The 15,310-nt window shown below is 48.9% G+C and overlaps 1 protein-coding gene across 2 annotated transcripts; it reads right to left on the reverse strand.

Moving 5' to 3' along the window:
- Positions 1-572: 572 nt before the first annotated feature.
- Positions 573-15,080, reverse strand: BLM (BLM RecQ like helicase). 2 transcript variants are annotated; one of them, XM_064669355.1, is made up of 21 exons: positions 14,946-15,080; positions 14,308-14,870; positions 13,712-13,892; positions 13,170-13,288; positions 12,667-12,799; positions 11,013-11,731; positions 10,140-10,316; positions 9,641-9,759; positions 9,010-9,123; positions 8,175-8,273; positions 7,939-8,087; positions 7,549-7,655; positions 6,649-6,809; positions 5,973-6,168; positions 5,111-5,301; positions 4,011-4,155; positions 3,471-3,670; positions 2,544-2,736; positions 2,285-2,407; positions 1,727-1,934; positions 573-891 (listed from the first exon to the last, which is right to left on the reverse strand). In XM_064669355.1, exons 1-21 carry the CDS (start codon positions 15,050-15,052, stop codon positions 708-710), a joined length of 4,188 nt encoding a protein of 1,395 aa, XP_064525425.1. In that variant the 5' UTR covers positions 15,053-15,080; the 3' UTR covers positions 573-707. The 2 variants fall into 2 exon arrangements, with proteins under 2 accessions (XP_064525425.1, XP_064525424.1); XM_064669354.1 differs by having other exon boundaries at positions 13,170-13,291.
- Between the last annotated feature and the right edge of the window lie 230 nt (positions 15,081-15,310).

Genomic DNA, 15,310 nt, shown 5'->3' on the forward strand with positions numbered 1-15,310 from the left:
AAGAGCAAAACCGTTCTGACTCGTTGCTCAGAAATAGCGGATGAAATCCTCAGCTCCAGCCAAGCAAGGGAATGGCGCAGCCCAGCCCAGCCCTGCTGGGTGCTCAGGGAACACACAAACAGCTGCCTCCAACATCCCTGGCCTGACGCACCCGGGTGTCCTGTGCCAGGCAGGAGCCGAGGGCAGCTCCAGTGCCCCTGGGCCCGACCGTGACAAGATCACAGGTTGGGTTCTTTTTAAATAATAATTAAAAAAAGTATAGCAGGGCTGGACCCTCCCAGCTCCAGGATCTGGGGAATCAAACAGGAAACTTAAAAGCATTCATTACCTTTTCTTTCCCAACCTGCTGTTTCCAGAGGAGTAGCCCAGCTCTCCAGCTCTGGAGCACTGAGGCAGGAGCAAGGGAGAAGGACAGAGACAGCCACAGCTCAGGGACTCACAGCTCCAGGGATTTATGGCCCCGAGCATGTCCCTGAAGTGGCTGTAAAACAGGATCACAGTGTCACCAAAAGATGAGGGTTTCTAGAACCAGCCAGAACTCTTTTATTGTGGAAAGAAAGGCCCAAATAAACTTATCAGTTAAAAAATATTTATTTAACGTGAGCTTTTGTACCCGACAAATACACAAGTCCGTGCAAGGTTCAGCAGCAAAAGAAACAAAAATTTAATAAACAGTGATTCCATCCTGGGGACTTGCTTTCATCCAGTTACAATATGGAATACGAAGGCTGGAGGAAGTTCCTGGATTTGGGCTTGGGCAGTGCCATCATGCCCAGCCTCCCAGCAGCTCCCTGTGTGGCACCAACACTGCGGGAGGTGAAGCTGGGGCTGGAGGAAGCCGGAGCCTTCGAGCTCTGTGGCTTCTTGGTCCTTCTGTACCTGCTGTAGCCACTGCAAAATCAGAGAGAAGGTGTGTGTGACACAGTGCATCACCTGCCCCGTCCCCTGCACCAGGCTGTACCCACATGGGCACCACCCTTTTCCAGAAGACTATGTGATCATTTTATAATATTTATTTTTAACACACACGGCTGCAAAACTACCTCTGAAATGGAAACTGAGTGCAGCTGTTGCTCTGGGACGTGCCCAACACGACTCCAATTAACCCAACTAGAGCATCAACAGCCAGTGACACTTTGGGGTCAGCAGCAGTTAATGACAAATATTTCAGTAGAAGGGAAGGAGCCAAGGGTAGAGCAAGACCTGCTGAGCTGGGAGTGGCCATCTGCTATCATAAACAAGAGGCAGAATGAGGGAAAACAGGGCAGGGAAAGGGAAATCCTTGGAAGTGGTGGATCTGCCCTAGAAGTTTAAGACCAAGGAACACCAGATGCAGGTATTGCCTTGTTTGGCACAATCAGAGCGAGAATTTGAATTAATTCAAATATTCCATCAAATCTTCAAAGTTTTAAGACCTCTTTATGATTCCAAGGAAGAAATCCAGTCAGCCTACTAATGCTGGTTATGGCAGCACATTAAAATTTGGTGTCTCTGCTTAGCTTGTGGCACTCAAGTGTGAGGATAACTGTTAAATATCCTTCCTCACCAGCTTTTTAAACCAAAATGCAGAAGAGCAAGTGGAGCAGCTGTTACCAGGCACCTGGATAATTTTAACACCATTGCTTAAGTCCATACTTAAGTAACTGCAGTGGGATAACTGCAGTTCTGGGATCATCACCGTGCTGATCTGGGCAAAGAGAAGTGACAAGAGCCCACAGACACATACCCTCTGGGCTGAAACTGCTGGCTGCCAGCAGCACTCGTCTTTTTCCTCTTGGAGTCCCTGGAGTTTGCCGGCCTTTTCCTTTTCCTCCTCTGGTTTGTGTTATTGCCAAAATAGCTGGAGGTTGTACCTGCATCTTCTCCTTCTCCATCGCTCCCAGGAGTGCTGGTGCTCCCTGTGGCTGTGTTGGCACCTGAGCCAGCAGCATCTTCTACAGACAGACAGAGAGGTAAAACTGATTCAACCGAGGTGTCACCCGGGCCAGTCAGACTGTCCCCAGAACACACTGATGGTATCAAAACACCAGTCCTGGCTGTTCCACACCTCCTCTGCACTGCCCTCATCCCGAGTCTTTCAGAGATACACCGAATTTAGCAGGAAGGTAGCAAAGACCTTGGTATGTTCTAAAAGTGTGGGATTGCTCCCTTCTGTAATTATTAGCCTGTAAGAATTAGTTATTTGTGATTAAAACAAGGTAACTTTTGAATCAAGCATCTGGCAGAGGAGGAGAGAAGGGCACTGCACAGGAGAGCACACGCTGAGGTCCAAAGCACACTGCACCTGGGATGGAGCGTTCCGAGTACTTCTCCATCACTTTGATTATTTCTGCACCGTATTTCTCCAGCTTGTCCTCTGTGACACCATCGATCTGCAGCAAAACCTCCGCGTCTGAGGACAAGGTTTCTGCAACGGAACAAAGGACCCCTTACACATGTCCAACAAGTAACTCTTTATAAAGAAATGCTGGAGGAAATTAATTCCTTTCCATACTCCCCCCTATGCAGAAGCCCTGAAGGACTTCTTAGTAACCCAGCCTTACCTGCTATTTTCTTTAGGGTGGAGGTACTGAAAATATTGAAGTAATGCACATCAAAGACTTTGCCCAGCATTTTGCACGTGTCTGTGAGTTCACTGAGGCACTGTTTAACCACCTCTTCCCGCTGGGACATCTTTGCCATGGAAGCCCTTTGCCTTCTGATAGCACTGGCATTCTCTGTCTCGTGGAACTCCACCTGTTAAAAGGAGCCATCAGTAACACCTGTCAGGGAGTTCCTGCAGAGCTTGACTGATAACAGAGGAACACAGCAAAGGAAAGAAAGTATCCTTCAGTGGACCAAAAAAAGCTATTTATCCAGTATATGCTTTTAAAGTGATTTTTTACAGGCTACTCATTCACCCTCAAGTTTCTCCTACAAAGAACTGGCAGAGTTTATACAGAGGGAAAACCTCTTGAGAGCCCAGTTCTCAGCTGGCTTCAAACAGAGGTTACTGGGGTAATGCTGAGGGCTCTGCTCTGCTCCAAACACAGCACTAATGAAGAAGCATTGCCTCAAGCAATCTGGGACTGTTCCATGGCCTTCTTGAAGTGCATCTTCCATCAGAGCTCACCAATGACTGGGAAAAATAGAGCAGAAAAATCCAGGAGAAAGAAGGGAGTGCTGGTCCTTCTTTCCTTTTTAGCCAGCTTTTTGTGGGGGTCAGAACTTTCCTTCATTGTCCAGCTGGAATCAGATGGATAAGGGAGAAGAGAAAGATTTAAACCTCTCCAAGCCTCTCAAACTCACCTTTTGCCCCACAACGTTGTTATTGGAATACTAGACTAGGAATCACACATGTTGGATTTTGTTCCTGCCCTTCAGCTGGAGGCAAACTGTTGTTTTAGCTACCCAGGGGGATATGCCAGAGGAAAACTGCAGCACATTCCTTAAAACAATACCCTCAAGACACTAAATAAACAGTTACACACCTGCAGTGACCCATCCAGCACAGCCTGAGCTTTCTCTCCCAGAATGACATATGCCACTGCTTGGTCATTGGCTGTGATGTACAAATCCTCATCCAGGATTTTGTCCAGGACCAGTTTTCTAAACAGCCTTTCAGCATTATGCCTGGAATAGGCAGCTCCCTTCCCAAATATTCCAGACTGAATCTTGGCACTCGTTGTACCTGTGCAACAGAAACCACAGGATAAGCCTGTGATCAGAAAGCCCACGTAATGTGCATTTACAGACCTGTGGGAGATTCCCAAGGGAATTCCATAGTCTGTTCACATTAAAAAGCCTTTAAGCATCAGAAAACTAATATTATCACTATAGCAACCTGAAATGGATTAAACCTTCCGTTCCATTTATTTTGAATCATTTACCACCAAGAGATTCCTGGGAAGGTTTAATTTTTTAAAACACGTGTTCTTTTAAAGCCCTGCTGGCATTGCACAGCCCTCCTGATTCCTGGCCAGGGATTTGTGCCCCCGGTTACTCGGGTGTTTCTGGAAGAACAGACTCACCTCTGAAAATATCCACCATCATGTTCAGGGTGTACCTGCCCGAGCCGGGGCTCCTCAGCCCGTTCCGTCCCCCCTGCCCACAGTGATCTCGGACGAACCCAACGATGTTCTTCACGTCCTCTGTCACATTCCTTGATTTGTAATCCTATTAAATCAACACTTGATTAGGAAATGCCATTGTGTGTTTCTCCTCTAATGCAAGTTGTTACTGACAACCTGTTTTCATGATTGAGTTTTTCCCAGCCGTGAATTCAGTTTGTTCCAAACAGAGAAACAGTGATTTTCTAGTTAGTAACCTACAGTGATACAGTCACAGGGACTCTGGATTTCATAACACTCTGGAAAATGCAATAACAGTCCAACTGACTATATATAATCCCCATTGTGTTTTTGGTATACAGTGAAAGGCAAGGTTGCTGGATGAACTCTGGGAATTGAGGTAAATCATTTGGAAAGCATTCCTGTAATAATCCTGCTATCATGACTTAGAATTTACACTTCCAATATGCATTAAAATGAGAAAACTGGACTGAATATGCATTATTCTGGTCAAATTTGGTTCCAATCACAGCTATGTAAAGGAATGCTTCAAACACATCCACAGGTACAAAACTGATCAGGAACCCTTCCCTGCCTGCTTCCGCAGCTGCCTTCCCTTCTGCTCCTGCCACTAAGTTTGCTTCAATCCTTGATGCACAACCCCCAGTCTCTGGGCCACCTCCAGCAGTGCACACCTCATGTGGCACTCATGCTGCTCCAGCAGCACAAAGCTGTCCTGAAAACAGCAGAACAGGCAGTGAAGAGATTTCTCTGCAGCCACTCCAGTGGATCTGATATTAGCTCCTGCTTCCCACAAGCACTGTAGCCAAGACAATTGACATTAAGGAACATCCTTGCACCTCTGACAGGAACAGGAGCATCACATGTTCATGGACAGTCTGTAACTCTGCTCTAGGTTAAACCCTGGAAATAACTGGAAGCATCACAAAACGACAGGACATTTACTCCTTTTCCCACTTGCCTTCCCAAGGGCCGTGTAACCATGCAGCTAAACGCAAAATCAGTTTGACAGCACTTTAAATAAAATCCGTGTGTTTTACCTTCTTTCTGCTGCAGTTATCACAGATCACTTCTGGGTGGTCTTTGCAGAAGTTGGGGTTGAAGTTGGTCTCCCCGAAGTAGGCGAGCAGCTGGATGCGGCGGCACTCGACGACGTTCTCGCAGTAGTGCACCATGCTGTACAGGTTGTTGAAGTGGGTCTGCCTCGTGTGGCTGTTCCCATCCTTCTCCACTGAAACACAAACAGTTCACTTGTGTTCGTTAGATCCGCACCTCTGCGTTTTTATACACTGTCAGACAAAACACAACCTTGGTTTTGCTTAAAAAAAGATGAGTGGGTTAGTACAAAACTGACCAGATTTTATCTCTAAAGTTTTAGAAAATGGAGAAGGGAAATGAGCCTGGAACGACAAGAGTCAAGAGAAGAATATGTATGATGGGATGAGAGGAAATGGCCTCTTGCACCAGGGGAGGTTTAGATTAGATATCAGGAACAATTTCTTCATGTCCAGCCTTGGCACAGGCTATCTGGGGCAGTGGTGGAGTCCCCATCCCTGGAAGTGTTTGAAAAACATGTGGGTGTGGCACTTGAAGACACGGTTCAGTGGTGAACATGGGGGTGGGGCCGGGCTGACGGTTGGACTTGATGATTTTAAATGTCTTTTCCAACCTTAACAATTCCATGACTCTATAAAGCGAAATGGTTTTGACTAAAATTAAGTACAAGTGACAAAAATCCTGACGGAAGACCATCCAGGGAAAAGTGCCCAGTTCTCCCCTCTTTGCAACACTTAACTACCCATGGCACTTGTAAAAGAGAAATAACAGGGGCCGAATGAAAAAGAGACCAGCAACTAAGTGACTGCTTTAGTATCACCTCCAAGTTCCAAGAGGAGAACTCACTCAGGATGAGCCTTCTCAGTCTCGTCACGTCGTTGTAGCTGTAGAAGAGCAGGCAGTGAGACATCTCCCCATCCCGCCCAGCCCTGCCAGACTCCTGGTAGTAACCCTCTATGGATTTGGGAAGGGAGGCGTGGATGACGTAGCGCACGTCGGGTTTGTCAATGCCCATTCCGAAGGCAATTGTTGCACAAATCACCTGGAAGGAGATCATAATGTTACACAGGTGCATTATGGAAGCTATTCCTGCAGCTCTGCACCGAGACCAGACAGGGGACCAGGATTAGGAAACCTGGAACCCAGAATGCCAATTGTAACCCTGCAGGACGAGTACAAAACAGCAACATCTCCTCTCCCATCAGAAGAGCTACTCCAGACACAGGGAAAACCCCAAATTCCAGTCTCTGTACAGTCCAGCAGTGTGCCAGCAGCTGTGCCAGGAGCCCTGCACTGCTCAGGTCCTCCCTCCTGGAGCAGCAGACCACGGTGCAGCACTACAGCCTTCTGTTCTTAGAATTCCCAGTAAAAAGGTGTTGCTGTGCCCCAGCAGGTCTGCTGGGATCAGTTACTCAATACTGCAGCCCACCAGGTGATAACGCTGCACAACTTCCCTTCCACTATCCCAAGAGGGATAAAAGCGCCCCAAATCTCTTCCCTTTCCCCCTCAGTTTTCCTGTACCTGGCATCCCTCCTGATTGACCCACTTCTGCTGCACGAGGTCCCTGTTGGAGTCGGTGAGGCCGGCGTGGTAGGCCAGGGCAGCCAGCCCCTCCTTCTGCAGGATGGCTGCTGTGGTGTCACACTCGTGCCGGGAAAGGCAGTAGATTATCCCAGAGTCACCTGCAAACAGGTGAAAACCAGAAATCTGAGTTACAATACAGTTTTATCCCTTTTCACTTGCTCAACAGACAAACCTGCCAAGCAGATACTGACCTATTGTAATAAAGGTAATAATGTAACTGCTTATTTCTAGAACTTATTTTATTAACATCAGATGGTTTTGTTAGTTTTTCCTATCCAATTTTTTGGTTTTTTTTTTGTGAGGTGGAATCAAGAAACATTTTCCTTAGCATTGGGCAATCTCGGGATTTAAAATGCATGAATAAAAACTACATAAATCAAGATCTAGAGCAGTTTAGTTGATGCTCTCCAAGAGTACAGCACTGGAGAAGCTCTGAGGGAAGCTTGGTGTTGTCCAGTTCCAGCAGCAGGAGCTGCAGGACTCCAAAGTGAGCCCAGAAAGATGGGAATCCCTGAAGATAGCTTTGAGGGGAACTACAGATAAGCAAACCAAACACAATTAAACCAGTATGATCTCTATTACTCTGAAGACACCATGCTAAGAGCTCTGGCAGGCTCCAGAAAGATTACTCAGGGACATCACAATAATTTAACTTTTCCATCTTAACTCGAACCCTTAACTTTAGGATACATATAAATCTGATTATCAATAATATCACTTTGCCTCCAACTTCCTTTTCCTGTAAATATATCATTATTAAGGGATTAAAAAAGCTTTTCCTGCCTTAAGAAGGGGTTCATGGAAAGGCCTGCAGGCTCTGTGCCACTCAGTACTCACGGGGGTGATATTTTTTAATCCATTCCAAGCAATCCATCGCCACTTTCTTTGGCTTCTTGGGCAACACATCATATTTCAAGTTATGCCTGTTGAAGCTCATTGTAAACCTAAAACACAACAGTTCATGGGGCTCATCAGCTTTATGGGTGCAGTTACATTCTGCTAAACAGCTCCCTTCAGCATGCAAGGAAGGGTTTGGCAAGTTTTTTATTTCTTACTTTAATATTTTGCATATAGCTCATTGAATCCATGCATACATTTCATTTAATCAGATAGAGCTACACAAGGATTTCAGATGGGCCTGTGATACTTTTTTCACTGAACTAAGTTTTCCACTCAAAATTTCTGCAGCACAAACAGTCGGTTTCAGGCAACTGCTGGGCAACTCACACTTGTGGTTTCAGCATCTCCAGCTGATTCTGGATGTCCTTCTGCACCCGGGGGTTGGCAGTGGCAGTGAGAGCCATCATGGGGACCGAGTGGAACTTCCTGCGGAGCATGTTGAGGCGTTTGTAGTCCTGTCGGAAGTCGTGGCCCCACTGGTTGGGAAACAAAATGTAAGTATAACAGAGTAAAATGCTCCAACTGAGCCTTCTGGCATTTCAAAAAACAAAAGGAGGTTTTACCTGGCTGACACAGTGGGCCTCATCGATAACAAAACGTGCCAAGAGCTTCCTGTCGTAGAGGTTCTCCAGGGCTGACATCAGCCGGCTGCTGGCACACACCTGGGACACACACCCACGGCATGGGAGAGCAGAGCAACAGAGCACAGCGTCACCTGGCCTGGCTGAACACTGCAACAACTGTTCTGTGCTGCCAAGGTAACCCTGACTGCGCGGGTAGAGCTCCAAGGCAGAAAGATGATGCCAATCAGCTGCCTTTTAAGAAGCAGCTGGTGTGAGATTCCCATGAGGTTCTGGGGTCACCTATCCCAAGGTCCCTCATTCTGAGGAAATGTCAATAAATTTAAATTATCTATGTCGAGAAAGACAGGGAAAGACAATGCTGAAGAAAGAAACATAACCAGCACACTGACCAGTCCCCTCTTACAAAGCTCTTGTGAAATAACATACTTTTAAGGCAGCAAATAATAAACCCCAAGGCAAGCTCTGACAATCTCCTGTTACCCTGACAGTGCCATATTCTTCCTGTATTACCCTATACAGAGCAGCTTGGATTTAGTAGCTGCTGGACAGTGATTAACACTAATATGTAGCAAGATATATTGAAATGGATGGGCATGGGGGTTTAAGTTTAGATTGTACAGACATAGTTCTCATTCTTGGCTAATTACTGATTGAAATTAGTTACAGCTTATACAGTCTTACTGAAAATTACCTGAACATTATCCAAAAACTGTTTAACAGGGTTTTTCCCCAGAAGCCTACTCCAAGAGCAGTGTTTCCCAGCAAACCCCCTCTCACTGCCCCCACGGTTTTAGGACTCAGGTGAAGTACAAACCTTCTCGGGGGTGACATACAGCAGCTTTATGACAGGGTCCTTCTTGGACAACTGCATGTATATTTTTGAGGCATCAGCATCTGTCCTGTCACCAGTCAGGTATGTTGCAGCAATCTGTATTATAAATATATATACTGAGTTTTAATACATGCAAAACAGAAGAAGCATCAAATGTAGTCCTACCTGTAGTCACAAACCTGTTCCTAAGCAGTCAGCTTGTGATCTCCTGCACCTGCATTTCTTCCCTCTATGTATCACTTTCCCAGAGGTGTCTAGCACCTCAGAACCCCCTAACTCAGGAATTGCTAGTGCTTATTCCTGCTGCAGAGCTAGGGTGCTCCTGTTCAGGTGTGCCAATACAACTCTCAGGATTCTCAGAATCAGCATCTGCTCTGGAAAACCCAACTCCAATACCCAACACTCAGGAGAAGCAATAAATCCAGCAGTTACACAGTCAAGATATTCAAGTTCATCCAATTTAGTTCTTCCCAGACAACTTTCTGTGCCTTTCACAGTGTCCATCTAATCAATTTATGCAGTTTATATTCAAGAGACACAAGATTTGCTGTAAAATTTCAGATTTCTAATCTAGTTACCTGCAGCTTCACTCAATAGAGCTGCTGGAACTTACATCTAAGGTCTTCAGCTTCTGCACTTGATCGATGATCAGCGACCTCAGCGGAGAGATAACGATCGTGACCCCGGCAGAGACACAGGCTGGTAACTGGTAGCACAGGCTTTTCCCACCTCCTGTAAGGATTGGACAGAACACCCCAAGTGGTGGATATCAAGAGGAAAGGGAGACAGTCTGGAAACCTATTTCTGACTCCCCATTTCACAGCACTTTCAAAAACAATTAACTTACAAAATGACTGCCCCAAAGTGATGCCTGTAGGATAAGGAAAAGTTACCACACGAATTGCTATGGAATGCAGAAACTCAACCCCCCTCACTCGAAATACCCCAGTGCAACAACACTCCAGAAATCCTGCAGCCACAGAATCCCAGCAGCACCTTCACAAAGGCACAGGGGAAGAGAAAAGCTTGTCCCAGGCCTTGCAGAAGGAGCAGCAGGTGTGTACCCCGTGCCAGACCCCCCAGGTTGCAGCAGGGTGCTGTGGGGCACGTACCTGTGGGCATGAGGATGAAACAATCCTCCCCCAGCAGAGCAGCGTTGATGGCCTCCAGCTGGTTTGTCCGGAAAGAGTGCAATCCAAACTTCTTGTGAAATATATTCCTCATTTCTTCGGAATGGGAAAATTTCATACCCCTGAAGCGTTCCAGTGCAGGGTTATGAACCCCTGGATCTGGGAGACAAAAAATGTGCTACAGTAAGTTACAGTATCGAGTTTAGGAAGGAATTCTTCCTGGTGAGGGTGGGGAGGCCCTGGCACAGGTTGCCCAGAGAAGCTGTGGCTGCCCCATCCCTGGAAGTGTCCAAGACCAGGTTGGACGGGGCTTGGAGCAACCTGGAATAGGGGAAGGTGTCCCTGCCCATGGCAGGGGGTGGCACTGGATGGTTTTTAAGGTCTCTTCTACTCTAACCCCTTCTGTGACTCTGATTTTCACCTCCCCTTTGCCAAACCTGTTCCTACAGTAACCCTAAATGACACTGACCCACCTGTGCCCCAGAGGGATTGGGTTTTCTTCCACAAGTGCCCATTTTGGAACATTTTGCATAAACAGCAAAAACCATTGTACAGCTTTGAATTAACAACTGCAGAATCATTATTTAATTAAAACACAGAAACATTCTTATTTCCAGTTTTAGCAGCTTCATCTTTCAGCAGCCTGAACCCTGCACGGGAAGGGAATAGTCAGGTTTGGCATCACTTGGAGGAAAAAAAACCAACAAGATGACTTTGCAAAAGGAAACCAAAAGAAACTTCCACGTAATCAAAAGGCAATGATGTGATCTGCAGCAGTTACTTGGCCTTAGGTTTGAAAAGAAGTAAGTAAGGATTTAAAAAGGGGAAGACAATAACCCTCACGAGTATATTTACCTGGACGGTTCTTTGTCGCCATCAGGAAGCCTGACTTTGGAGCAGCAGGACCGGATCCCAGAGCAGACCCTTTGGCTCTGGACATGATCTTAGACAAGAGGGATTTGGTGGGTGGCCCTTCCCTGACGGGCTGGTACAGGGGTGTCGGTGCTGCCGGAACAGCCACCGGCTCCTCCCAGTCCTCATCGAAGTCATCGATGTCCAAGTGATCCAGGTCAAAGTCAGGATGGTTTGTACCCAAACTGTTCCCTGCAGGACTGGCCGTGGGAGCCGTGCTCTGAGCTTTCGGGGCTGTGTTGGTCAGGGGCTGGTTCCCATTCCTCATTCCCGGGCTTTCGCCCCAGCTGCTGTCGCAGGATGGCTCGGACTGGAGGCTGGGCCTGAGGGAACCTCCCTCCCTGCCACTTCCCTTGGGAAAAGGCAGCGCTGCGGTTCCTGGGCAGGTGATCTCCTCAACACTTTGCTTTGAAGCACAAGAGGTATCCAAGGTTTGATTTGTTTTGGCAGAAAAGCTGCTGGAATGAACAGAAAGCACCGACGGGAGGTTTGTGGATTTGGGGGAGTTTCTGTCGGAAGTGAAGCTGCAGCTCAGGCCAGAACCTGGAGGAGCACCAGGACAGGTACCAGGGCCCTGCTCCATGGGAGCCTTCCAGCTTCTTGGAAAAGTGGTGTTTATGCCATTTTGGTTCAAGCTGACAGAATTAGCCAGCAGTTTTCTCCTGGGAGAGACAAAGGATGGAAAAAGGAAAAATAAATATATTTAGTCACAAGCAATGACCTACCAAGTTCTACAACATCCATTAAAAGAGTTTTGTCCCTCTGCTATTAAACACTAACATTATGGTGGTTCCATCATGCTCTGAGTCACTGTGTTTGAAAAATATTTCAAACAAATTTAGGGAAAAATAAAAACCACAAGAACAAACTAAGGACAAAATTACAACATATTCTCTACAGACATAAAATAAAAGAATTCCTAAAATCAGGGAACAGATCCAGGCAAGATAGAGCATAAAAAGTAAATCCTTAGAGCCACAAGTTAAAAATAAGTAAAAATATGCTTTTACCAAATTATGGTTTTAGGTACTTTCCAACTTCCAATGTCTGACTACAGCAATAAGAAAATAAATTAGTTGTACTGAGAATATTCAGAAAAGCCCATAATCCCAGTCCAGGAAAAAACTAAATCAAAATCCCAAATCCCAATCCTTTGTCTATGTACTGTGCCATCAGCTGATGCAAGAGGTAAAGCACCAGGCAATGATCACACTGCAAGATGACAAGCTCAGGGCTATTAGGAGGAACCACCATCCCTGCAGTCAGCGAGTGAGGCTCAGGGAGGGAACACCAACTGGGTGCCTGCGGTTACAGGAACTGAGGGTGACACTGGGCAGGTCACTGCACGGCTCCTGCTCCTCCAGAAGCACCTGGTGCCAGGCACCTTCCTCAGACTGGGTGTGGAACTGGATCCTTCCACCTGCCAGAGCACTGGGGCCGCTAATGCACGCAGCACTTTGGGGTAGTTTTTATCTCCCTTCAGCCAGTACCTTTAAGCTTTTTAACCCCCCTCCACCTCATTCTCCAGTGTGCTGGGGACACCTGCAGGCTGCAGGTGGAGCAGGTCCCTGCTCCACACAGAGCTGTCCCAGCCTACCTGAGGTCCCTGTGCTGGAGCAGGGCTCTGGCACAGGACAGGGCCTGCAGCTCCTGCAGCGGGATGGCATCCACCAGCTCACAGATGGCCTCCATGACCCCGAGCAGCTGCCGGGCCACAGGCACACCTTCACCTGTCACAGGGAGCAAGTTCAGCAGAGCAATTGCTATTAGAATAGCTAACAAGGTGATACCACTGCCCACGAGGACAGCACGTTGCAGCAAGTCTAAATAATTTACTTTCAATATATTTTTGTTCCAGTTGAATAAAGAAACTGTTTCTGTGAGCAGGAACTCACAGAATCTACATATTTTTGCCCTTGTCTTTTATTATCCATCTATACATGTTAATTATCCATCTGCCTATGTCAATTCTCCACCTATTGATGTTAATTCTCTATCTGTTAGTTAAAGCTCTTGGATTACACGGGGTACACAGGAGAATAATGAATTGCAGACCACCCCCCCAAATCTGAGGCATAACATTCCAAACATTTCACGTACCTGCATCCCCTGCACTGGGATCACCTCCAGCTCCAGGTCCTGTCGGGGGAACCTCCCGTGGCCCGGCCTCGGAGCTGCCACCTGAGCACCTGCCACCAGTGGGAGAGTCCTTGAAAACACTGCTAATTGCAAAAGAAAAAGCCACTAAAACACAGATGCTGAGGCGTTTCCACAGAACAACAGGACTTAAGATGTGTGCAAAAGATAAATTCCTGAAAGCCCAGGGAGAACCCAAGAGCTGAGCAGTCTGTCACCGATCCTGTATGCCAACACAGAGAATCTTGCTCTGGTAAATTTTTCCCCTCCCACTACAAAAGAAAAAGTAACTCTGCTTTTCCTGAAGGAAAAGCCACCTAACACATCAGACGCAAAATAAGTATTTGATAAAGCATTAATTGCAGCTGCCAACCATTAACCTGCCAGACTGCAAAGAGACACAAACTCTATCTGCACCTTTTTAACAAGCAGGAGTTACAGGTCTTTTTCAGTACTGTTCAAACCACCCTACGGACAGATGGTTTTACCAGTGAACTCTGGTTTACCTGACACTTTGTACAGAAGGGGAGAAGGGAGGCAGCTCCTCCTCGGGGGAGGGAGGGATGATGTCCAGCTCATCCTCCTCGAGCTCATCACCTGCCAATGGCCCGAAAGCCTCCTCCAATTCTGGGGGGCTGTTCCCAGCCCCCTGTGGCTCCTGGTCCCCACCTCCTTTAGCACCAGCAGCTACAAGAGAATTGAATTAATACTGTTGGACAACACTGTAAACTCAGCCTAATGCAAACAAAAGAAGGGAAAAATTACCAGCCAGATTTCAAAAGAGTTGTTTGATACAGTTTCTGAGTGTTAAAGACAATATTTACTGCTTCCTTTTTTTCCCCCATTAAAGATAGACGAAGTTTCACAAACCCTCTTTAAATTGGAAAAGTGATATAACTAACCCTACAGTCACCTGCTTCCAGCCATGCACCTTCCCAGGCTGGGAGCACCCAAAGGGAATCCAGGTACCCAAAGGGAATCCATGGCTGCTTATCAGACACAAGCACTCAGCTCCCTCTGATTCCTGGCAAACCCATCCCTCTGAGCGCAAACACAAACAGAATTTTTTCCAGCTCTCCGGTACCTTCAAATAACCCGTTACCTGGGCGAGGCTCTGCCCTGTCCTCCTCCAGAACCAGGTCGGCAGGTGAGTCCTCGAGGCAGATCACGGACTGCTGTGAGCAGGGGCGCGGCTCCGTCTCGGGCTCAGCCTCGGGCTGTGCCTCCTCGGGCTGTGCCTCCCCGCGCCCCGCGGGGCCGGCACGGCCGGGCGGCTCCGGGCGGGCCTTGTCGGGGGCCCGCGGCCCCTTGGGGGATAGGAGGGGCGGCCGGCAGAACCTCTCGATCCCGGACAGGTCGAAGTCGTCGATGTCATCCCACTCATCGCCGATGGTGACGGCAGGGAGAGCGGCGGTGCCGGGACCGGCCTTGCCGGCGGGAGCCCCGCTGCCCGCCCTCGCCGCGGGGCCCGCGGGCGGCTCGGGAGCCGCGGCCGGGGGGGCGCGGGCCGGCGGGCGGCCGGGGCTGGGGAGGGGCTCACGGCCCCAGGCGGGCGCTTTCCTGGCCGGGGTTGCGGCGGGCGCGGCCAGGGAGGTGTTCACGTCCTTGTCCCTCAGCGCCGAGGCGGCCGCGAGGCCCCCGCGCGCCTTCTTGAACGTGAAGCCCCTGCAACGAGACGAGCCCCCGTCACCGCCCGGCCGCTCCCGCCGGCCCGCCCGCTCCCCCCGCCCCGGCACTCACGGCGGGCGGTCCCGCGGCGGCCCCGGGGTGCGGAGGGCCGTGAGGGCCCCGCGGGCCGAGTGGAGCCGCAGCTGCTCCCGCAGGTTGTTCTGCGGCAGCGCCGCCATCGCGGGGCCGCCCCGCCGCCAGGGGGCGCTCTGCGCGCGGGACCGCGTCCCGCGTCCTTCACATTCGGCGCCAAAACATGGCCCGGGCCCCCATTGGGTGGGCCGGCGGAGCGGAAGTGACGTTGCAGCGTCCGTCGCCATGGTGAGGGCGGGCACCGCCCCGCAAAATGGCGGCACCGCCTGAGGGCGGGCCCGGGCGGAGCGGCCCCGGCACCGCCTCAACCGCCGTAAAGTCCGGTCTGGAGCCCCGGCCAGGCT

This window comes from Pseudopipra pipra, chromosome 12 (assembly GCF_036250125.1).
Source record: "Pseudopipra pipra isolate bDixPip1 chromosome 12, bDixPip1.hap1, whole genome shotgun sequence".
NCBI classification, from domain to species: Eukaryota; Metazoa; Chordata; class Aves; order Passeriformes; family Pipridae; genus Pseudopipra; species Pseudopipra pipra.

What these genes read in the sequence shown, in the direction of transcription:
- BLM (XM_064669354.1), bottom strand. Translation starts at nt 15,052, where the DNA reads ATGGCGGCGCTGCCGCAGAACAACCTGCGGGAGCAGCTGCGGCTCCAC. An exon ending in TCCCAGTGCAGGGGATGCAG is followed by an intron (nt 12,800 to 13,169) that starts GTACGTGAAATG and finishes TCCCTGTGACAG; the next exon opens with GTGAAGGTGTGCCTGTGGCC. An exon ending in ATAACTGCAGCAGAAAGAAG is followed by an intron (nt 4,156 to 5,110) that starts GTAAAACACACG and finishes TTGATTTAATAG; the next exon opens with GATTACAAATCAAGGAATGT.